Source organism: Anguilla anguilla, chromosome 9 (assembly GCF_013347855.1).
Source record: "Anguilla anguilla isolate fAngAng1 chromosome 9, fAngAng1.pri, whole genome shotgun sequence".
Taxonomy (NCBI): Eukaryota; Metazoa; Chordata; class Actinopteri; order Anguilliformes; family Anguillidae; genus Anguilla; species Anguilla anguilla.
The window spans coordinates 2,112,726-2,136,454 of record NC_049209.1 but is presented as its reverse complement, the minus strand read 5'-3'; the positions used below and the strand labels follow the sequence as shown (position 1 = coordinate 2,136,454).

Below are 23,729 nucleotides of genomic sequence, written 5' to 3'. Positions count from 1 at the left end.
GAATGGCCAGTGGATTACAGTTAGTTTATTTTTCAGTATTTCACTGCAAAGTTAGGAATCTTGCAGAACCTTAATGTTAATTCTAATCTTGCATGTAGCCATATATTTAGAATAAATTATACAGCACATGGCATAAAAAGTGTTTGCTTCAGTTTAATGTGTACATCTTCTAAATCTCTGCATGTTTCCTATCAATATCCCAGATTTTTATAATCATAAAAGTAATTTCATATAATGACACAAGGAGGCGCCATTATCCTGCTTGCACCAGTGGTAATATCACATTTTCTATTCTTTCCCAAAGAACTTAACACTCTGTGCATGACATTCAAAAATCGGCTTAATTGTATTTTTTTTTTTTTTTTTAAAGGTTTTGAGGAATGCATAAAGAATTCACAAAACATGTGCATTTTGATTTCTTTAAACAAAAAAATATTAAAGACAATAGATGAAAGACTTTCAAAGAATAGTAATTAAGCAATTAAATGACCCATTATAAAAAGAGCATCAGCAATGCATGTCCCGCATTCAGCAAGCGAAAATTAACCATTTGTATCCTTCACTGAAAAACTAGTATTATTGGTGCTACTCCAAAGTGAATTTGAGTTCCTTTTTATTTCATTTTTTCCACTGTAGCTAAAACTAAATATATAACCACTTCCCCATTTCAAATTTTAACAGAAGTTTGCATTTCCAACAACTACATTTTCTTTCCAGAAATCTGTAAAGGAAATCCCAGAAAGACTTCTCATATGCAGATGTATGTTTTGTCAGAACCTAAAAAAAGACTTGAACAAATTACGTCTGCAGTAAAATTAAAATGAATGAATCATCTTCTAATTCCGGTTGCCAGGACCACATCTGCATATATCACCGAGTCCTCTTCAGGAGTCAGATTGTCAGTCTAAATGAGAGAACATTTTAAAAGGCTTGCAGCTGTAGATATTGCATTGCATATTTTTCAAGAGCATGAAAAGTTTCAGGAATGTGTGCTTTTGTTTTAAATAAACGAATAATAAATAAATTAAATAAATGCTTACAGCAAGTGCGGCTGATGTACTGGAGTCAGCTTCTGTTGAAAGAAAGCAGAAGTCAGAGGATGGAGAAGCAAAATGGAGGATGTAAAAATATGTGTGAACATTTTCACGCCACATGCAGTGTGGTTAGCCCGGTCAGGCTAATGCGCGAGCGGGGAGACGCATACCTTAAGCGTCTTAAATGATCTGATGCAGAAGCACAGTGGACGATTCGTGCAGGATAATACTACCTTTTTTCCTTTTAAAATGCACTGCAGCATAATTGAGAGCACCGTCGTCATCTGGGGTCTGTTCATCACCTTTGGCGGAGGGTTGGGTGGGGAGGGGTGTGGGAGGGGGCGGTTGGATTGGGTCTACAGAGAAACAGACAGAAAACACAAAACACAATTAAAATAAATGTTCTGGCTGAAACCACAACGCTTCTGTGCATATCACTGAGTGAAACAAAAGAGGCAAAATACCACGAATCCAATGAACAATGTTTCAGCTTTAAAGAGTGAATCTATTTTAGATAGCCCTATTTATAAACTGCCTTTTTTAGAACTGCTGAAAAGCCTGAATAATTTTGAAGCTGACATGCATACACACTCGCACACACGATGCTCCCACACACTTTATTTATTTATTGCTGTTGTCTTTTCCCTGAGCATTTAGAGCACCAACTGCAATTCCCCAATTTGTATGATGTGTTATTCCTTACTGATTTTCCTGAATTGCATTTTTCTGTTGCAGCTTGTTTTTGTCCTGTTTGTCTGACTGATCTTTTTGTCTGTCTGCAATGCACTTAGGGGTGGGTGGGTTTGTGGGTAGATGGACATTTAATGGACAAATTGAGTGCAGTATTTTGTTATGACATTCTCAATGTTTCTCTTTTATCTTTTTATGTTTAGTCTTTCACTGGGAGTTGACTGTTATGGCCTGTCTCACATGTTGTAAAAAAAATAAATAAATAAATAAATAAAATAAAAAATAAAAAAACAATAAAAAGGCAAAAAAAAAAAAACAAAAAGGCAAAAACCAAACTGAATTCATTTTTTAAATGCACAGCCAGGGACCTGCAGATTATGCACAATTTCAAAGTAACATGTAGGAGAAATTTCATATTTTGATGTTTTTACTGCCAGAAGCACTTCATTGTAAGTTAAAAATGCAAAATTTGTAAAAACATTCAACATTGTCATTCTAACCAATGATATTTTATGCTGATTAAAATGAGAAAAGCATCATAAAGTAAATAAACAATGCATTTTATAATGAACATTAAATATTAAAAAACATTTATATAGTGCTTTGTTTTCCTTACCTTGACGTCTCCGACAGCAGTGGATTATGAAAGCTGTTCCCACGCATACGAGAAGACCAGAGAGGCAGACCAGTGACAGATAAATTTGACTGTTTCCTATGAAAAATACATAAACAAACAACTATTAAAGAGTACCAAACAGGGATAGATAGTTGTACACGCACAGGCTTTTGGCTGTGTACTCCAATTTTGTGTTATCAAACAGTTCATGTGGTTAAAGTGCACATTCTAACCTTGTATTTAAGGGTATTTTTGTACCGAGGAAGCCGGTTACGGTTGCTCTCAAGAACCTGCAAACATAACGAAGCCAAAACCAAGGTTTCCCAAAAATAACCAATAACTTTATTTAACTACACATAAGATACCAAAATAGCTGCAAAACATAAGATAAAATGAAGACCCGGCCGGGGTCGAGAGGTGAGGAGAAAAAGCCTGCATCTCCTGAGAAGCCGACTCCAGGCTTCTTAAAAGGGCATCGCCACAGGTGCTCTCAATTACCTGTAACAAGACACACGCATGTGTCCAAACGGCCAGCGCCCCCACCTGAGGCGGAGGGACGTAACAAAGCCATTATGAGGCTGAGAAATAATTTTTAAAAAACAGAGACATACCTTAGGCTAACCAAAATCAATTGTTTGAAACATCACTAAGAAGAAAGAGCACTGGAGCGCTCAGACATCGGGTACCTGGGACACCTTCTGTTACAAACATTACGTTTGTCTCTTCAGCAATACGAAGATTATTTACACAGCCCGGTATTTTGGATTTATCAACAATATGTACTTACAAACATGCGCACATGCTTACATGAATACATGCATGCATACATACAAGAAATACATACGCGCATTCATACTGTATATGTATACATGCATACATACACATGTGTACACGCACGCACAAGCACACGCGCACACACACAACACACACACGCACACGCACACACTTTTTTACCGGAGGGATTTTGTGCAGATGCTTCAGTAGGGTCCTGGGCCGGTCTGTCTGTGACTCTCGCTCCCTCACCTCCAGCAGGGGGCCCGGGGGGCCGTGTGGCTCGGCTCTTCCCAGTCAGTGTGAACGGGACCAGCGCTCGGAGTCGGCCCTGGCGGAACACGGCGCACTCCCAAGCGTTCCGCGCCAGCGTGACATTCCTCACCACGAGCCGGAACTCGCCCGTGTGCTTCTGTGCCTTGGGTTTGGAGAAGTTTCGTTGACTCTGCGTGTCGATCCACAGCAGTCTGGTGGACTCTTTCAGGTGTGAAATGGCACAGACCAGGGAGCCATTCTCTCCCTCAGTCAGCTCCATGGGCTCGGAGTACACTGCAGGGGCAGACACACACAATGCTGTGACTTAACATAACATAACATAATGTAGCATAACACAACACTACACTACACTACACAATACAACACTACACAACACAACCTAACACAACACAACACAATATAACATAGCGACAAAAATATTACATAACATAATGTAGCATAACACGACACAACGACAAGAACAACGACAAGTCCCATACATTTTTACATGTGCTAATACTAGTACCAGTGCAATAGTCTGAACCACGGCTGCCCAACCCTGCTCTTCCATCCTGTATGTTTGGAGATCTACTGTCCTGTACGTCTTCACTCCAACCCTAACAAAGCACACCTCATTCGACAGCTAGAGATCATCTCATAGAGCTGCCAATTAGTAGAGTCTAGTGTGCCAAATTAAGTTAGAAATGAAAACCTATAGGACGGTAGATCTCCAGGAACAGGGTTGGGCAGCCCTGGTCCAAATAGTTTGGCATGCTAATACCATTTAAACTCCTCAAAATTGCATTCCGTTTTTAACGAGCAAACCAAGCGGCCAAAACCAGACTTAGTTTTTGAAGCTCATTTCCTGGTGTTGTAGTTTCTGGTTGCTCACTAGCGCCACTACGGATGGCTCCAGTATAGGTGTTTTCATATCCGGTTTCCATGCAAGTCTACGGTACAAATGCGATCAAAATACAAAGTCAATATTTTTTTCTCACAAGAACAGTCATAATAGATGTATTTTATTCGTCTTATGACTGTCCATGGGTCGATTTCATGATTTATTGCGTCATTTTGGCACAGTGCCAATATTTGTTCTGGACCAATGAGGTACAGCTTGCGTCACTTCCGGATTACTGCAGAGGACTGTGCTACAGTCGGGGCTACAATCTGTGGTCACTGGGGTGGGAGGTGGCGTCTCTTGGCCTTGACATTGCGGCTGCGACCACGGTCCACCTGTGCGAAGTCAGAAAATGCAGGCATCCCATTTTGTAGTGGTTTCATTATAGCGTGTGCTATTTACAGCTGCACTAGACGACCATAAAATAATCCTCCTCTGAAGTTTTGCGGTAGCCGAGTCATTTTTACTATTTCCTTTAGCCCACTTAACCAAATAATTAGTTGGCAGAAAGCGTAATCAGCTAACGCTTATGTACTATATGTGGTAGTCCAGTAGCCTATGCTAAAACAGTTCGCAACTTCGGCTACCAAGCCATTTGACTAGCTAGCTAACCCTAACCGGCAAATATTCCATCTGTCAAACGTGTTTGACGGCTCGTCAGTCGTGTACATTCCGTAAATGTATACCTGGGCTATGCTGCACGAATGTGACAAAGCTAGAAGATGGCAAGAAAATAATAATTCAATGTACATTATTTTTTGTCTTTATGCAACAGGTGGAAAACTTGCCCTTCAAAGTGCGTTGTCATATTTACACGGCTGTAAATCAGTTATTAAAATACTTGGTAGATTTGTTCATCCCCGCTGACAATGTTAATTTTTATTCGGTAAAAAGTGACTTGCGAACGACCGGTCAGCTAGCGTCACCCAGCAAGTGAACACCACAAACGGCGATGGAGTAGCTAGTAGCAGTTACTGGCTCATTAACTGACTGTGGCGAAAACCTACGACGATAACTTGCTCGGTTAACAGCAGGTCTACCAGACAGTTATATGAAAATTAGCCTAGTCAAATCACCAGTAGTCTACACATCTCTGATTGATTGACCATCAGTGCAGTCGATGTTCTTCCCCTGTAGTTCATATTGCTAATGCGTGAGCTAACCACGGATAGCTTACCTAGCTCACTGGCAAGCTGATATGCTAGCTAAGCATATTCGTTTTGCCGAGAAACATAAATTGAAGTTAACTGAACATAATTGTATTATTAATGTCATACATATAACGTGATTACATGACACAGTACAGTCACGGATGGAAATTAAACTCCGTAAACATTTGATCATATATTTTAAAACATAACGGCAGACAGTCAGCTAGCTTCAAGTTCGTTCTGCAATCGTTCGTTCAGGTTGATGGGCTTTTCCGCACCGGACTGTCAATCACATTGAAAAAATCACAAGACCGCTTAACTCTATGGTTTTGGCTCCAAATCGAGAACATAGCCGCGCCCGCCATTGAGCTTCAAAACGTGTTTTACAGACCCGAGGAGAGGCAATGGGTGACGTCACAGTAGCTTTGTCCATATTTTTTACAGTCTCTGGAGCAAACACATTTTCTGTCTCCGTTCCTTACTGAAATGTAGCCAAACATGAGAGCGGTGGGCTGACTAGGTCTGCTGCAGAGGATTTGCTGGAAGATTAAATTTATTTTTGTAAAAAGCATTTTTGCAGTTCTTAAATAAGCGTAATAGTGGGGAATGTATAATGGCTGACATTACCTTTCACTGTAATTATTTCATAAATGCATTGCTTGTGAAGTTTGTCACCATCACAAAGTGTGCATTGATATTGTCCAGAGTCATTCCAGAGCAGAGGGGAGATGCTCAGTGAAAATTTGTTTTCGGACTCATTCTTCTTTACTTCAGACCGATTTCCAAAGTGCTCCAGGTGTGAGCCAGACCGTGTGCAGTCTCCTTCAGACCCATTCTGTCTCCAGCTCCAAAAGCCCTGAAGAGTTGTTGGTGTTAGAGGTTCACAAAAGAGATGCAACGAGCCGGTCCTGCTGATTCTGTACACAGGCGCGGTATCCTTTACACCTGGGAAAAAATAATACATTCGCTTGATATGTATGTATGTAAGTAAAGTATGTATGTGCATATAATTACAGTCAAAATTATATTCAAACAAAGTTGCATATGTTTCCACTTATAAAATGGATTAAAAATGAAATTATTTAACTAGTTTTCAGCTCAGTATATGTAATTTGTAATATTTAGTTCAATATGGTAATATTTCAATCTGTAATATGTGATTCAATACTGTATTTACCCGGCCGTATTTCCAGTTTCACTGCAGTTTCCCCTGTTCCATTGATACAGTAGTAACGGCCTTCATTCATCTTCTGGAAGTTTTCCACCAGCAGATATGCAGTGTTGTTGGCCACTAATGTCTTGATGTTATCTGATGTCTGATTGGAGTCCCATTTCCACTTCGGAGGAAAAGTTCTCTCTGATCTGCAACGTAACGTGGCATCCAATCCACGCGGTATCTGGATGACTTTATCTAGCAGAACAAACATTAAAATGGTTTCCACGCATTCACAAATAATTCAGCCAAATACACAACCAACCAATTCTTGAAATCAGATGGAAATATTATGCACTTCTACACCCGAAAGCTTTTCACAAGAGATGATCATTACTCTGAAACAGCCCTGCTATGTAACCCTTTTGATTGTCAGATGTTAACTTACCTTTTGCAAAAACAGGAGTATATCCTGGTGTAAGAAACAACAGAATCCAGCAACCAATGGAAAAATGATGAATCATTGTTTAATATTGAATTGTGCATCTGATGGTGTCAGGGATTATTGCTTATGAGCAAAGCAGAGTGGAACTCCATATCATGCTTCCTCTCAGCAAGGAGGTGGGTGCAGTAATATCATTTCACCCTGTAAGATATATATATATATATATTCATACGTCACAGAAGGAAGCTAACCTTAGCCACCAACTGTGGGATAATCACTTCCTTTTGTCACTCAGTAAAGCAAACAAAAAAAAACTCGAGTCCAGTTAGAAAGAGCCTGCTTGTCATCAGTTGATTTCAAAAGCAAGTTTAATTTCTGAAAATGTGTAGTACCCTTCCTTCAGTTATTGTATTTCCTTATTGTATTTGTAATTGTATTTCTTTTTAGGTTCATAGTTGCTGTTTAATATTTTTGATTTTTAACTTCATGGGGCCAGGAGGGTAATTTCATCTCCAACACAACATTCATCATCGCGACAAAGTGCACTTAGCTCCACCAAGTGTGGAATGTTCCATTGAATAGAACTTGGACCTCCTATGGCGAGAAGAAATAATGAAGTATAAAGAAAAAAAAAACATTTATGCGTAAACAACAAAAGGAAATAAAGTGAATCATAGTCTAAAATGGCAGGCCACATTCAAACATGAGGTGTGAAATGGGTTGGAGAGCAACACCACGCATATCCTGCCACAACGATGGTGCAAGCTATTGCCCCCTCACTCTCCGGTTACACCACTCATAGTCCACAAAATAAACCAAATGAACATTATTTTAATGCATTATTATGTATTAATATTATATTATTACATTACACCCATTTCACAAACATGGAATGGCATGAAGTAGTGGAGAACATGTTCTTCTCAGGATACATTTGGAGAACGCTAGAAATATATAGAAATATTAAGGACAAATTTGGAGAAGGGTAAAAATATTTAGCAAATCTTAAAAATTGAACAAATTGATGCATTCAAGTTCTTTCTTCTTTTTTTGATTCACTCCCCCCCCCCCCCCCCAAAATGTTTACTCCTGTGTTGCTATGTGCTCATTCTGAAACCCCCATAGAACACAAACCATAGTAAGTGTGAATAGTGCACCTTATTATTATTTTTTTTTTTAGCAGGATGACGTGTTTGGTATGGTATTTTCACACAGAGCTGTGTGGTTGGGGACATTTTTAAATAAACAAATAAATAAAAAGTGAGCGGACATGGGGAGGGCAGGACTGAGGCCTATCTGGCTGATTAAGTTTGTTATTAACTTCAGAATGATAATGAAGGGACCCTCCAATGAAGAGGGGATGGTGCTGGGTCAACCCCTCCATCCCCCCCACGAATGCACAAATGCATCTTTATTAGATGTACCATGTTCTTCATGTACTATACCTTCAGAACGATGGTTAACGTCCACATATGGGGGCGACATAGCTCAGGAGGTAAGACCGATTGTCTGGCAGTCAGAGGGTTGCCGGTTCAAAGCCCGCCCTGGGCATGGCAAAGTGTCCTTGAGCAAGACACCTAACCCCTAACTGTTCTGGTGAATGAGAGGCATCAATTGTAAAGCGCTTTGGATAAAAGCACTATATAAATGCAGTCCATTTACGTTTTACATAGGACTGGAGAGCAACACTGCCACCTGCTGGTTTGCTCATGAAATAAAACAACAGCCACAAAAAAAAGAAAAGGAAAACAGCACACCACCAGTTCACTTGACTCCATGCATTTCATATGTTCACGATCCAGTGGCTCAATCCAGTGTTCACTCTCTTACTATGAGGCAGTGCTGAATAGCATTGATAGCATCATCAGGTATTGTGGTCACTAAAGAAAGTATGACCCACTTTGACCCACCCTCTCACCTACAAGCCAGCGAAGCTCAGAAGCTTCGGACATCCGTTACTGACAGGAGAGGGAAGGTTGTGCAACGAGCCAGGCTTTTATTCCGATTATCACCGCTAGGTGGCGCATGCGAGCTTCCTGATGAACACAGAAATTGCACACAATTTCAGACGACCCCCCCCCTCATTAATTTTATGGCAGATAATAAAATTAAATTTACTTGTACGAGCTTATTTGACGAAAGATTCCTTAGAGTTTGGTTTTTAAAACTCATTTTTCACGTTATTAAACGTGCCATCCAGAAGTAATGACATTTTCCATGTAATTTGTCAAGCGTTTGTGATTAGATCTCAATGAGACACCATTGAGTTGTTTTCCTTAGATTATAAAAATATATATGGCCTTATGTTCATTTTCTGATGAGTAAGTACATATAGACTTCATAAAGTGCAGATAATGCCTTCACGAACACGCTGTTAATCATCTGCAAAGCATTCGCCTGATGCAGTGACGGTGTTATGCAACACTGCAGTGGGCTACAATACATTATACGTTCGACTTGTGATGCCACCGCTCTACCACAAATTAAATTTATGTTCAGAAATTTTTGTCACTCATTGAACCCCTTAGAAGAGTTTGACTGAGGATTAAGTAAGTTAAACGTGACTTTACACATTACGTTCATCCAATCAACTTTACTAATAGCCTACCTATATCTAAAAATGCAATTAAGATATTATGTAAAACTCTGTTTTATTAATTTGTATGTATATATTAATTTCAAATGTGACGAAGTCATGAATGTAAAATGATCCCCCGATTGGTTTTGCCAATGTTTCTAACCATCCAAGAAAACTATTTGGTGGTCTGTGGGGAGACGTCTTCTTTCCAACTGCTGCAAGCATGAGAAAAAAAATCCCGAAAAACTGAAAAACAGAAAGTTACTGCTTTGCTATTGGTCCGCTGGATATGCTTCAACCAATCACCAGCTGAATATGGCGTATCTTCTGCTGACAATAAACGTGCTTTTATGATAAACTACCGAGAGATCCGGTACAAGACAATCTTGAAAATTTGCTGGATGACTTCTGAACGACCAAAAGTGGTAAGGAATATTTTTGCATAAGACATATTTTTGTGACAATTAGCTTATTTTGTTTTAAAGAACATATCTAGCTTGCTTTACCGTCTTGTATACATGAATCATCTCAGTCGTTCTCGTCACATTTCCATTACATAAATAATTGTCGTTAATGTGCCGCACGTTACAAATTAAGACAATCCGACATGACAGGCACGTAAACACTTGGCGTTTCAATTTCAGTTAATAAGCAACTGAAACTAATTTCTATTGAGCTTTGAGTGTCCGATTCCAGTTGTTGTGGAAGCCGTTCGTGAACTTAGTTCAGCAGTTTTGACATTATCTATGCGTTATTACAAATAGCCTACTTAGCATTGCATCTAATAAATAACAAGCTAGTTATAGTGAACATTGTAGGCTACTGTTGAATAATAGGCCTACGCGTAATCGTTGTGCTGTTTGTCTGAAGTATAGTTAGTAGCCCATTATATCGTTTCCTTTACCAAAACACAAGTCGGTAAATTGTAAGTTGTCTAATGTTCCCTTGCGATTCCCCAAGTCAAAATGGGGCGAGTGCGCTTGCGAATCAAGGTTTGATGACATAACGATCCTGTAAGAATGCGTTTTATTTCACGAGCTGCACAACAGATTTAGGCATTTTAGTTTGCTTGGCTCAGGCAAGTAAATGTGATTGAAGGGAGGAATTCGGTTTAATCCTGCGACTGCTTGTGAATTCCGTTGACAATGTAGCTCGGTGCAAACTCCTGCAGTAGGTGCGTGGTGAACACCGCTGTACTGTAATTTCGAAAACAGGTATATATGGTGCGAATGCAATGGCAGTATTATTTACGCGTGTTTTGTGAACCGCAAAACACAATTTACACGTGGTTTATAAAACAAATCTTGTTTTACAGATATCAAGTGTGGTTAAAGTTCACATTCTCAGCTTTTACAAAGGGGTATTTTAAAAATACATTTCGGTTTCACCATTTTGAAATTACAGCACTTTTTACTAACACAAGGTTTGGGACAATTGACATCACAGGTGTTTCTGATTGGTCAGGTGTGTTCAGTTACTTCCTTAGTGCAGGTATTAGAAAGCTTTCCATCTACTTAGTGTCTAGTCTTGATTCTATACTTTTGATTGCCTGTGTTATTATCGCTTGTCAATGAAAGTTAAGAAAGCCATTATGAAACTGCGAATTATTGAAAAAACAAACAAAAACAGTCAGAGCTCTGAAGAAAAAACTTAAGGCAACTAACCCCTGAAACAAGCAGGAAGGTTGCTGCAGTGCAGGCCTGGCAGAGAAGAGGCTTCAGGCAGTCTCTGCATGCAAAAGATATGCAACAAAGTATTAAACATGGCTACTTTAATTTACATAACATCAATATGTCCCAAACGTTATGGTGCCCTGAAATGGGAGGTTGTGTATAAAAAGTGCTGTAATTTCTACATGGTGAAACCAAAGCGTGTAAAGAATACCCTTAAATAAAAGTTGAGAATGTTCACAAGAATTGTGTGATTACAAGTCTAACAGAGCCATATATACGCACGCAATTTAATAACTAATTCCTTTGTGATGTAGTCTACCCTTTCTCTGGCTTGTAATGTGCAATTACATGTTGTGGTGCTGGGAGCAGTAATGCACAGAGAATATCCTTTTTTTTTCCTGAAGACATGAAGGAACAAGTCAAACCCATCTCCCAAGATGGCCTGGATTTCGGGAAACCGGTAAGATCATTCAAATATTGAATTCCAGTGCTGTGATGCACAAGCACATATTACAAATGCAGTGTTTACATATTTAAAAAGATAATACAACGAACTTGAGATTGTCATATTACTTAATTTACTGTTAAAATAAGTTTCATTTGTGTACCTGCAGAACACCTAGTGTGTTTACTGATCAGTGTGTCTTGTGTATTTATTACCCTTGAATACACAGTGGATTCATGTGCCATGACTTGTGAAGTAGACAGATCTTTGCTATTGTACCGTTCTGCCGTGGTGACATTTTTCAGACACTGGTTGGCTTTTAAATACCTGCCATTTGCACCTGCTCGCACCTTCACCGGCTTCAGGTCTGACTCGTCCGGTTGGATTTTTCTCTTGTAACTGGCTGAGAGCACAGCAGAGAGAAAATGGTGGCAATTAAAGCTGAAGGACCCGCGCCAGAGTGAGCTGCCCGTGTGACTGGCACTGCGCTGTGTGACTGGCACTGCGCTGCCCGTGTGACTGGCACTGCGCTGCCCGTGTGACTGGCACTGCGCTGTGTGACTGGCACTGCGCTGTGTGACTGGCACTGCGCTGTGTGACTGGCACTGCGCTGTGTGACTGGCACTGCGCAGCCACTGTGACTGGCACTGCGCTGCCCGTGTGGCTGGCACTGCACTGTGTGACTGGCACTGCTCTGCCACTGTAACTGGCACTGCGCTGCCGGTGTGACTGGCACTGCGCTGCCCGTGTGACTGGCACTGCGCTGCCACTGTGACTGGCACTGAGCTGCCCGTGTGACTGGCACTGCGCTGCCGGTGTGACTGGCACTGCGCAGCCACTGTGACTGGCGCTGCCCGTGTGACTGGCACTGAGCTGCCCGTGTGACTGGCACTGCGCTGTGTGACTGGCACTGCACTGTGTGACTGGCACTGCGCAGCCACTGTGACTGGCACTGCGCTGTGTGACTGGCACTGCACTGTGTGACTGGCACTGCGCTGCCCATGTGACTGGCACTGCGCTGTGTGACTGGCACTGCGCTGTGTGACTGGCACTGCACTGTGTGACTGGCACTGAGCTGCCACTGTGACTGGCACTGCGCTGCCGGTGTGACTGTCTAGTAAATCTTAAAAATTGAACAAATGTTTACTCCTCTGTTGCTATGTGCTCATTCTGAAACCCCCATGGAACACAAACCATAGTAAGTGTGAATATTGCACCTTATTATTATATTGCGTTCAATTTTTATACTTTTTAGCAGGATGACTTGTTTGGTATGAGCTGTTCAGTGTGATTGTGTGGTTGGTAAATTTTTAAATAAATAAATAAATAAAAATAATAAATAAATAAATAAATAAATAAAAAGTGTGCGGGCATGGGGAGGGCAGGACTGAGGCCTATCTGGCTGATTAAGTTCATTCATGCAAAATACTGTTGGCGCTATTAAGCTGTTAATATATTCACTTCAGAATGATAATGAAGGGGTCCTCCAAGGAATAGGGGATTGGTGCTGGGTCAACCCCCAACCCCAACATCACCCTACCCCCTATGCCCTACCCTATGCCCCCCCCCCCCCCCCCCCCCCCCCCCCAGGGAATGTTCTGTTTTTAAAAAAAATTTTAGAGAAGTAGTTTCATAATATTCGTCTCTGTTACGAATGCATCTTTATTAGATGTACCATATTCTTCATGTACTATACCTTCAGAATGATGGTTATTGTCCACTGGAGAGCAGCACTGCCACCTGCTGGTTCACCCATGAAATAAAACAACAGCAACCGAAAAAAAAAAGAAAAGGAAAACGGCACAACACCAGTTTGCTTTACTCCATGCATTTTACATGTTCACGATCCAGTGTGTTACGACCCGGTAGTCCGGGGCTCCAGGGGTATTTTAGGGCTCGGATTACCGGGAGATGGAACGTGTAGGATGAGCGGATGGGGGACGAAATAACAACAGCACGCCGTAATATAGTGACAAGTGTTTAGTTGTGAAAAAAGTGACAATAGTGAAATAGGTGCTGTTTACAATAGAAACCAATATATACAGACTGTACACTCAACCGAAGACTGGAACCACTGGAGTGCTGCCAAAGGAAAGAAAGTAACAAAACCAAACAACGCTAGCTTTAACAAAAAGCAGAGGACTGTCTACCTAGAAATACTAAACAAAAGCCTAACTACCTACTCTAGCTACCCAAACCTAAATACAAGGGTTGGCAAGCACTCCTATTCTAATATGTCTAGACATTTATAGGCTATACATCCACCCTACGTGTTAATGTATAGAGGCCTCTCTCTTGCCTATCCCAGTCTCGGCGTGGCCGACAACGGGACAACGCCAGGGTAAGACAAAGGGAAAACACATACACAGCTAATCAACAAACGGGTAGGAAAAAATACATACGAAACCACAGCGACAAGCGCGAAGAATCACGAACATAGAAGGAATGAATGACTGGATTGCGTTCTTCTTTACAGATATGACCGGTGGGTTTTTGAACTGCGGGAAACTTCCTCTGATTGGGTAAAGCGGGAGGAAGTAGGGTAATGATGATTGATGGGTTGAATGGCGAATGGCAGCAGGAGGGAGGACTTAGAGAGAGAGTGAACGGAGAGACAACAAAACATACCAGAACGCAACACAGTGGCTCAATCCAGTGTTCACTATCTTGCTATAAACCAGTGCTGAATAGCATTGATAGCATCATCAGGTATTTTGGTCACTTAAGAAAGTATGTATTTTTTTACTTGGAGCCATAGAGAATGCATTTCTTATAACGAAAAACAACAGGTCAAAATCTGAAATTCTGAATTTTGCTGGAAATTACCTGTAAAAACATTTTAGCCCTTTTTTTATTTTGTAGAGACTGTTCATACACCTAGTTCAGAAAAATATATAAACCTAAAGGAGAGTATGGAAATGGAAAATTGTCACAATCCACCCGAAATACTTAATACCAAAGTGTGTTTTGAAGTACTGATTGATTCATTATTATTGATATTATTGTTTATTAATTATGTAATTACATCTTATTAATATTTGTAATTATTTTGTATATTAAGTTTTAATTCTTTTACATAATACAAGTGTCTTGCATGGCAAAAATGTGTTGCAGTGAAAATATTTCGAAAGTATTATTTCTACTTTTACTGAATGTCCCTTGCAGTGCAGGAGAGGTTCATATGGGACAAAAAATGAATTGCCGGGTCTTGCGCACGTGCACACGCACACACACACACTCACAAGCACGCGCACACACACACACACACACACACACACACACACACACATATACGCGCACACACACAAGCACACACACACACATACACACACACATATACACGCACATTCACACATGCACCCACACACACAGGGACACACAGGGTGCAGTATGACCAATAAATGACTTAAGTGTAATTTTAATGATGGCGTTTGCTCATTGAAATACATGAAACGTGAAGTATTATTTTCTCCACGTCCAAGTCTTATGACATTGTTAGCAAATCATCAGACAAACAACAAACAGATGTCCAGTCTCAAATATTCAGTACAAATAATGGCATGTTAGATACTGCTAATCAATTCTATTGAGAGTGAGATTAGCAGTAGGCCTAATGACCTCAGTGAGGTTACATAAACTTCTTGTGTTTGTTGTAGACATGGGCTTGAAACTGGAAGTTGGTGGGTTTAATTGTTAGGCGAGTCTGTACTGTTGGGTTTTATATGAGCTGTTTAACATGAATTTCTTCTGTGAATGTATCAGCATAAATGGGTAGCCTACATGCTTGAATTAACTTAAGCTATAAAAGCCATGATAGATAACATTATCTGAAAAAAGACATACCGTCAGGTTTCTGTTCCTGTTTTCCGTCTTCCTTTTTCGGCCGCCAGATGGCAGTAGTTCTGTTCCTTTTTCCCTGTTTAATTGTATCATTGGTTCCAATTATTCTAGTGTTTTTCAGTTGTTTCTAGTTATCCCTTCCCTCTGTGGTCTGATTGTGCATTGTGCCCTCCTGTGTCTCGTTAGGGTCTTGTCTATTTAAGTTCTCTTCTTCCCTGACTCGGGGGCTCCTTGTGTTTTCGCTTGTGTTTCCGCGTGTGTTTCTCACCGAGTGTCTGCCTGTGTTCCTGCCTCTGTTTTGCCTGAGAGTTTGCCCGTGTTTCCCCGTGCCTGTTTTTGTCTGTCTGTTTCTGCCCTGCCTGTTTGGCTTCTTGTGATTTTTGGATTTTCTGTTTTTGGGATTTGCCCTGTGAGGTTGTTTGGTTATCTGTGTTTGTTCTTGAGTTTTTGTAATTAAAGTCTGTGAAGTTCCCTTTTGGAGTTCTTGGGTTTTGTTTTACTCTGCATTTGGGTCCATTCCCTCACCAATCCGTGACACATAATTGATAATAAAATTCAAGTAAATATGTAAATTATCACATTAAAACACACAGATATGTTGTTTACAGGATATGTGTTTAATCTGGGCGAGGAATGGCCAGTGGATTAGTTTGTTTATTTTTCAGTATTTCACTGCAAAGTTAGGGATCTTGCAGAACCTTAATGTTAATGTTAATCTTGCATGTAGCCATATATTTAGAATAAATTATACAGCACATGGCATAAAAAGTGTTTGCTTCAGTTTAATGTGTACATCTTCTAAATCTCTGCATGTTTCCTATCAAAATCCCAGATTTTTATAATCATTAAAGTAATTTCATATAATGACACAAGGAGGCGCCATTATCCCGCTTGCACCAGTGGTAATATCACATTTTCTATTCTTTCCCAAAGAACTTAACACTCTGTGCGTGACATTCAAAAATCGGCTTAATTGTATTTAAAAAAAAAAAAAAAAATTTTAAAGGTTTTGAGGAATGCATAAAGAATTCACAAAACATGTGCATTTTGATTTCTTTAAACAAAAAAATATTAAATAGACAATAGATGAAAGAATAGTAATTAAGCAATTAAATGACCCATTATAAAAAGAGCATCAGCAATGCATGTCCTGCATTCAGCAAGCGAAAATTAACCATTTGTATCCTTCACTGAAAAACTAGTATTACTGGTGCTACTCCAAAGTGAATTTGAGTTCCTTTTTATTTCATTTTTTCACAGTAGCTAAAACTAAATATATAACCACTTCCCCATTTCAAATTTTAACATTAGCAGAAGTTTTCATTTCCAACAACTACATTTTCTTTCCATAAATCTGTAAAGGAAATCCCCCAAAAACTTCTCATATGCAGATGTATGTTTTGTCAGAACCTAAAAAAAGACTTGAACAAATTACGTCTGCAGTAAAATTAAAATGAACGAATTATCTTCTTATTCCAGTTGCCAGGACCACATCTGCGTATATCACCGAGTCCTCTTCAGGAGTCAGATTGTCAGTCTAAATGAGAGAACATTTTAAAAGGCTTGCAGCTGTAGATATTGCATTGCATATTTATCAAGAGCATGAAAAGTTTCAGGAAAATGTGTGCTTTTGTTTTCAATAAACGAACAATAAATTAATTCATTAAATAAATGCTTACAGCAAATGCGGCTGATGTACTGGAGTCAGCTTCTGTTGAAAGAAAGCAGAAGTCAGAGGATGGAGATGCAAAATGGAGGATGTAAAAATACATGTGAACATTTTCACGCCGCATGCAGTGTGGTTAGCGCGTTCAGGCTAATGCGCGAGCTGGGAGATGCATGCCTTAAGCATCTTAAGCGATCGGATGCAGAAACACAATGGACGATTCGTGCAGGATAACACTACCTTTCTTCATTTTAAAATGCACTGCAGCATAATGAACAGCACCGTCGTCATCTGGGGTCTGTTCATCACCTTTGGCGGAGGGTTGGGTGGGGAGGGGTGTGGGAGGGGGCGGTTGGATTGGGCCTACAGAGAAACAGACAGAAAACACAATTAAAATAAATGTTCTGGCTGAAACCACAACGCCTCTGTACATGTCACGGAGTGAAACAAATAAGAGGCAAAATACCACGAATCCAATGAACAATGTTTCAGCTTTAAAGAGTGAATCTATTTTAGATAGCCCTATTTATAAACTGCCTTTTTTTGAACTGCTGAAAAGCCTGAATAATTTTGTAGCTGACATGCATACACGCGCACACACGATGCACCCACACACTTTTTATTTATTTACTCATTTATTGCTGTTGTCTTTTCCCTGAGCATTTAGAGCACCAACTGCAATTCCCCAATTTTTATGATGTGTTATTCCTTACTGATTTTCCTGAATTGCATTTTTCTGTTGCTGCTTGTTTTTGTCCTGTTTGTCTGACTGATCTTTTTGTCTGTCTGCAATGCACTTAGGGGTGGGTGGGTTTGTGGGTAGATGGACATTTAATGGACAAATTGAGTGCAGTATTTTGTTATGACATTCTCAATGTTTCTCTTTTATCTTATGTTTAGTCTTTCACTGGGAGTTGACTGTTATGGCCTGTCTCACATGTTGTAAAAAAATAAATAAAATAAAATAAAAAATAGGCAAAAAAAGCCAAACAAAACTGAATTCATTTTTTAAATGCACAGCCAGGGACCTGCAGATTATGCACAATTTCAAAGTAGCATGTAGGAGAAATTTCATATTTTGATGTTTTTACTGCCAGAAGCACTTCATTGTAAGTTAAAAATGCAAATTTGTAAAAACATTTTCAACATTGTCATTCTAACCAATGATATTTTATGCTGATTAAAATGAGAAAAGCATCATAAAGTAAATAAACAATGCATTTCATAATGAACATTAAATATTAAAAAACATTTATATAGTGCTTCGTTTTCCTTACCTTGACGTCTCCGACAGCAGTGGATTATGAAAACTGTTCCCACGCTTACGAGAAGACCAGAGAGGCAGACCAGTGACAGATAAATTTGACTGTTTCCTATGAAAAATACATAAACAAACAACTATTAAAGAGTACCAAACAGGGATAGATAGTTGTACACGCACACACACACAGGCTTTTGGCTGTGTACTCCAATTTTATGTTATCAAACAGTTCATGTGGTTAAAGTGCACATTCTAAGCTTGTATTTAAGGGTATTTTTGTACAGAGGAAGCCGGTTACGGTTGCTCTCAAGCCCCCACAAACATAACGAAGCCAAAACCAAGGTTTCCCAAAAATAACCAATAACTTTATTTAACTACACATACGGAATACCAGAATAGCTGCAAAACATGATAAAAATCAAGAGCCGGCCGTGGTCGAGAGGTGAGGAGAAAAAGCCCCCATCTCGAGAAGCCGACTCCAGGCTTCTTAAAAGGGCACCGCCACAGGTGCTCTCAATTACCTGTAACAAGACACACGCATGTGTCCAAACGGCCAGCGCCCCCACCTGAGGCGGAGGGACGTAACAAAGCCATTATGAGGCTGAGAAATAATTTTTCAAAAACAGAGACATATCTTAGGCTAACCAAAATCACCTGTTTGAAGCATCACTAAGAAGAAAGAGCACTGGAGTGCTCAGACATCTGGTACCTGGGACACCTTCTGTTACAAACATTATGTTTGTCTTTTCAGCAATACGAAGATTATTTACACAGACCGGTATTTTGGATTTATCAACAATATGTACTTACAAACATGCGTACATGCTTACATGAATACATGCATGCATACATACAAGAAATACATACACGCATTCATACTGTATATGTATACATGCATACATACACATGTACACGCACGCACAAGCACACGCGCACACACACAACATACACACGCACACATGCACACGCACACACACTTTTTTACCGGAGGGATTTTGTGCAGATGCTTCAGTAGGGTCCTGGCCCGGTCTGTCTGTGACTCTCGCTCCCTCACCTCCAGCAGGGGGCCCGGGGGGCCGTGTGGCTCGGCTCTTCACAGTCAGTGTGAACGGGACCAGCGCTCGGAGTCGGCCCTGGTGGAACACGGCGCACTCCCAAGCGTTCTGCGCCAGCGTGACGTTCCTCACCACGAGCCGGAACTCGCCCGCGGACTCTTGTGCCTTGCGGTAGGAGAACGTTTGGTGACTCTGCGTGTCGATCCACAGCAGTCTGGTGAACCTCTCTGCACAAGAAACGGCGCAGACCAGGGAGCCATTCTTTCCCTCAGTCAGCTCCACGGGCTCGGAGTACACTGCAGGGGCAGACACACACAATGCTGTGACTTAACATAACATAACATAATGTAGCATAACACAACACTACACAACGACAAGAACAACAACAAGTCCCATACAGTTTTACATGTGCTAATACTAGTATCAGTGCAATAGTCTGAACCACGGCTGCCCAACCCTGCTCTACCATCCTGTAGGTTTGGAGATCTACTGTCCTGTACGTCTTCACTCCAACCCTAACAAAGCACACCTCATTCAACAGCTAGAGATCTACTGTCCTGTACCTCTTCACTCCAACCATAACAAAGCACACCTCATTCAACGGCTAGAGATCATCTCATAGAGCTGCCAATTAGTAGAGTCTAGTGTGCCAAATTAAGTTAGAAATGAAAACCTATACGATGGTAGATCTCCAGGAACAGGGTTGGGCAGCCCTGGTCCAAACAGTTTGGCATGCTAATACCATATAAACGCCTCAAAATTACATTCCGTTTTTAACGAGCAAACGCATTTTCTGTCTCCGTTCCTTATTGAAATGTAGCCAAACATGAGAGCTCAGGGCTGAGTAGGTCTGCTGCAGAGGATTTGCTGGAAGATTAAATTTCACTCCATCTTACTACTTTTTTGTAAAAAAGCATTTTTGCAGTTCCTAAATAAGCGTAATAGTGGGAATGTATAATGGCTGACATTACCTTTCACTGTAATTATTTCATAAGTGCATTGCTTGTGAAGTTTGTCGCCATCACAAAGAGCGCATCGATATTGTCCAGAGTCATTCCAGAGCAGAGGGGAGATGTTCAGTGAAAATTTGTTGCCGGACCCACTCTTTACTTCAGACCGATTTCCAAAGTGCTCCAGGTCTGAGCCAGACCGTTTGCAGTCTCCTTCAGACCCAGTCTGTCCTGAACCAGGCCGTTTGCAGTCTCCTTCAGACCCAGTCTGTCCTGAACCAGGCCGTTTGCAGTCTTCTTCAGACCCAGTCTGTCTCCAGCTCCAAAAGCCCTCAAGCCTTTTTGGTGTTAGATGTTCACAAAAGAGATGCAACGAGCCGGTCCTGCTGATTCTGTACACAGGCGTGCTATCCTTTACACCTGGGAAAAAATAATACATTCGCTTGATATGTATGTATGTATGTACAGTATGTATGTGCATATAATTACAGTTAAAATGATATTCAAACATAATAGGGTTGCATATATTTCTGCTTATAAAACGTATTAAAATTTGAATGATTATTTAACTACTTTTCAACTCTGTACATGTAATTTGTATTATATAATTCAATATTGTAATGTTTCAATCTGTAATATGTGATTCAATACTGTATTTGCCCAGCTGTTCCAGTTTCACTGCAGATTTGTTTTGTTCTGTTCCATTGATACAGTAGTATAGGCCTTCGTTTATCTTCTGGAAGTTTTCCACCAGCAGATCTGCAGTGCCGTTGACCACTAATGTCTTGATGTTACTTGATGTCTGATTGGAGTCCCATTCCCACTTCGGAAGAAAACTTCTCTTTGATGTGCAACGTAACATGGCATCCAATCCACGCAGTACCTGGATGACTTTATCTAGCAGAACAAACATTAAAATGGTTTCCACGCATTCACAAATAATTCAGCCAAATACACAACCAACCAATTCTTGAAATCAGATGGAAATATTATGCACTTCTACACCCGAAAGCTTTTCACAAGAGATGACCGTTACTCTGAAACAGCCCTGCTATGTAACCCTTTCGATTGTCAGATGTTAACTTACCTTTTGCAAAAACAGGAGTATATTCTGGTGTAAGAAACAACAGAATCCAGCAACCAATGGTAAAATGATGAATCATTGTTTAATATTGAAGTGTGCATCTGATGGTGTCAGGGATTATTGCTCATGAGCAAAGCAGAGTGGAACTCCACATCATGCTTCCTCTCAGCAAGGAGGTGGGTGCAGTAATATCACTTCACCCTGTAAGATATATATATATATATATATATATATATATATATATATACACGTCACAGAAGGAAGCTAGCCTTAGCCACCAACTGTAGGATAATCACTTCCTTTTGTCACTCAGAAAAGCAAACAAAAAAACTCGAGTCCAGTTAGAAAGAGCCTGCTTGTCATCATTTGATTTCAAAAGCAAAGTTTAATTTATAAAAATGTGCAGTACCCTTCCTTCAGTTATTATATTTCCTTATTGTATCTGTAATTGTATTTCTTTTTTGGTTCATAGTTGCTGCTTAAAATTTTTGATTTTTAACTTCATGGGGCCATGAGGGTGATTTCATCTCCAACACAACATCCATCATCGCACAAAGTGCAGTTAGCTCCACCAAGTGCGGAATGTTCCATTGAATAGAACCCAGACCTCCTATGGCGAAAATAAATAATGAAGTATAAAGACAAAAAAACATTCATGTGTAAACAACAAAAGGAAATAAAGTGAATCATAGTCTAAAATGGCAGGCCACATTCAAACATGAGGTGTGAAATGGGTTGGAGAGCAACACCACGCATATCCTGCCACAACGATGGTGCAAGCTATTGCCCCCTCACTCACCGGTTACACCGCTCATAGTCCACAAAATAAACCAAATGAACATTATTTTAATGCATTATTATGTATTAATATTATATTATTACATTACACCCATTTCACAAACATGGATTGGCATGAAGTAGTGGAGAACATCAGTGTTCTTCTCAGGATACATTTGGAGAACGCTAGAAATATCTAGAAATATTAAGGACAAATTTGGAGAAGGGTAAAAATATTTAGCAAATCTTAAAAATTTAACAAATTGATGCATTTAAGTTCTTTCTTCTTTTTTTGATTCACTCCCCCCCCCCCCCCTCCCCAAAATGTTTACTCCTGTGTTGCTATGTGCTCTTTCTGAAACCCCCATGGAACAAAAACCATAGTAAGTGTGAATATTGCACCTTATTTTTTTATTTTTTAGCAGGGTGATGTGTTTGGTATGAGCTTTTCACACAGAGCTGTGTGGTTGGGGACATTTTTAAATAAACAAATAAATAAAAAGTGAGCGGACATGGGGAGGGCAGGACTGAGGCCTATCTGGCTGATTAAGTTGTTATTAACTTCAGAATGATAATGAAGGGACCCTCCAATGAAGAGGGGATGGTGCTGGGTCAATCCCCCATCCCCCCCACGAATGCACAAATGCATCTTTATTAGATGCACCATGTTCTTCATATACTATACCTTCAGAACGATGGTTAATGTCCACATATGGGGGCGACATAGCTCAGGAGGTAAGACCGATTGTCTGGCAGTCAGAGGGTTGCCGGTTCAAAGCCCGCCCTGGGCGTGGCGAAGTGTCCTTGAGCAAGACACCTAACCCCTAACTGCTCTGGCGAATGAGAGGCATCAATTGTACAGCGCTTTGGATAAAAGCGCTGTATAAATGCAGTCCATTTACCATTTACATAGGACTTGAGAGCAACACTGCCACCTGCTGGTTCACCCATGAAATAAAACAACAGCCACAAAAAAAAAAAAGAAAAGAAAAGGAAAACAGCACACCACCGGTTTGCTTGACTCCATGGATTTTACATGTTCATGATCCAGTGGCTCAATCCAGTGTTCACTCTCTTACTATGAGGCAGTGCTGAGTAGCATTGATAGCATCATCAGGTATTGTGGTCACTAAAGAAAGTATGTATTTTCTTACTTGGAGCCATAGAGAATGGAAAACAACAGGTCAAAATCTGAAATTATGAATTTTTCTAGAAATTACCTGTAAAAAATTTTAGCCCTATTTTTTATTTTGCAGAGACTGTTCATACACCTAGTTCAGAAAAATATATAAACCTATATAGGAGACTACCAAGAGCCAGAGAAATGGCCACCAGTTATCATGCTTACAAAACTACAACACCATTTTTTTTACATTTTATGACA

The 23,729-nt window shown here is 40.2% G+C and overlaps 1 protein-coding gene and 1 long non-coding RNA gene across 2 annotated transcripts in view; one reads left to right on the top strand and one right to left on the bottom strand.

Moving 5' to 3' along the window:
• Positions 1 to 20,889, bottom strand: part of LOC118235227 — a 30,780-nt gene extending 9,891 nt beyond the window's left edge. Inside the window, exons 1-4 of the mRNA XM_035432375.1 lie at positions 20,506 to 20,889; positions 3,295 to 3,660; positions 2,341 to 2,436; positions 1,268 to 1,390 (exon numbers count right to left, since the gene is read on the bottom strand). Coding sequence (XP_035288266.1) covers positions 1,268 to 1,390; positions 2,341 to 2,436; positions 3,295 to 3,646 — 571 coding nt within the window. The 5' untranslated portion in view covers positions 3,647 to 3,660; positions 20,506 to 20,889. The remainder of the gene's footprint in view (positions 1 to 1,267; positions 1,391 to 2,340; positions 2,437 to 3,294; positions 3,661 to 20,505) is intronic.
• LOC118235228 lies at positions 9,912 to 21,987 on the top strand. Its single transcript, XR_004766808.1, has 3 exons — positions 9,912 to 10,019; positions 11,672 to 11,727; positions 19,540 to 21,987. It is a non-coding gene; the product is annotated as an uncharacterized LOC118235228 (long non-coding RNA).
• The last annotated feature ends 1,742 nt before the right edge of the window (positions 21,988 to 23,729 follow it).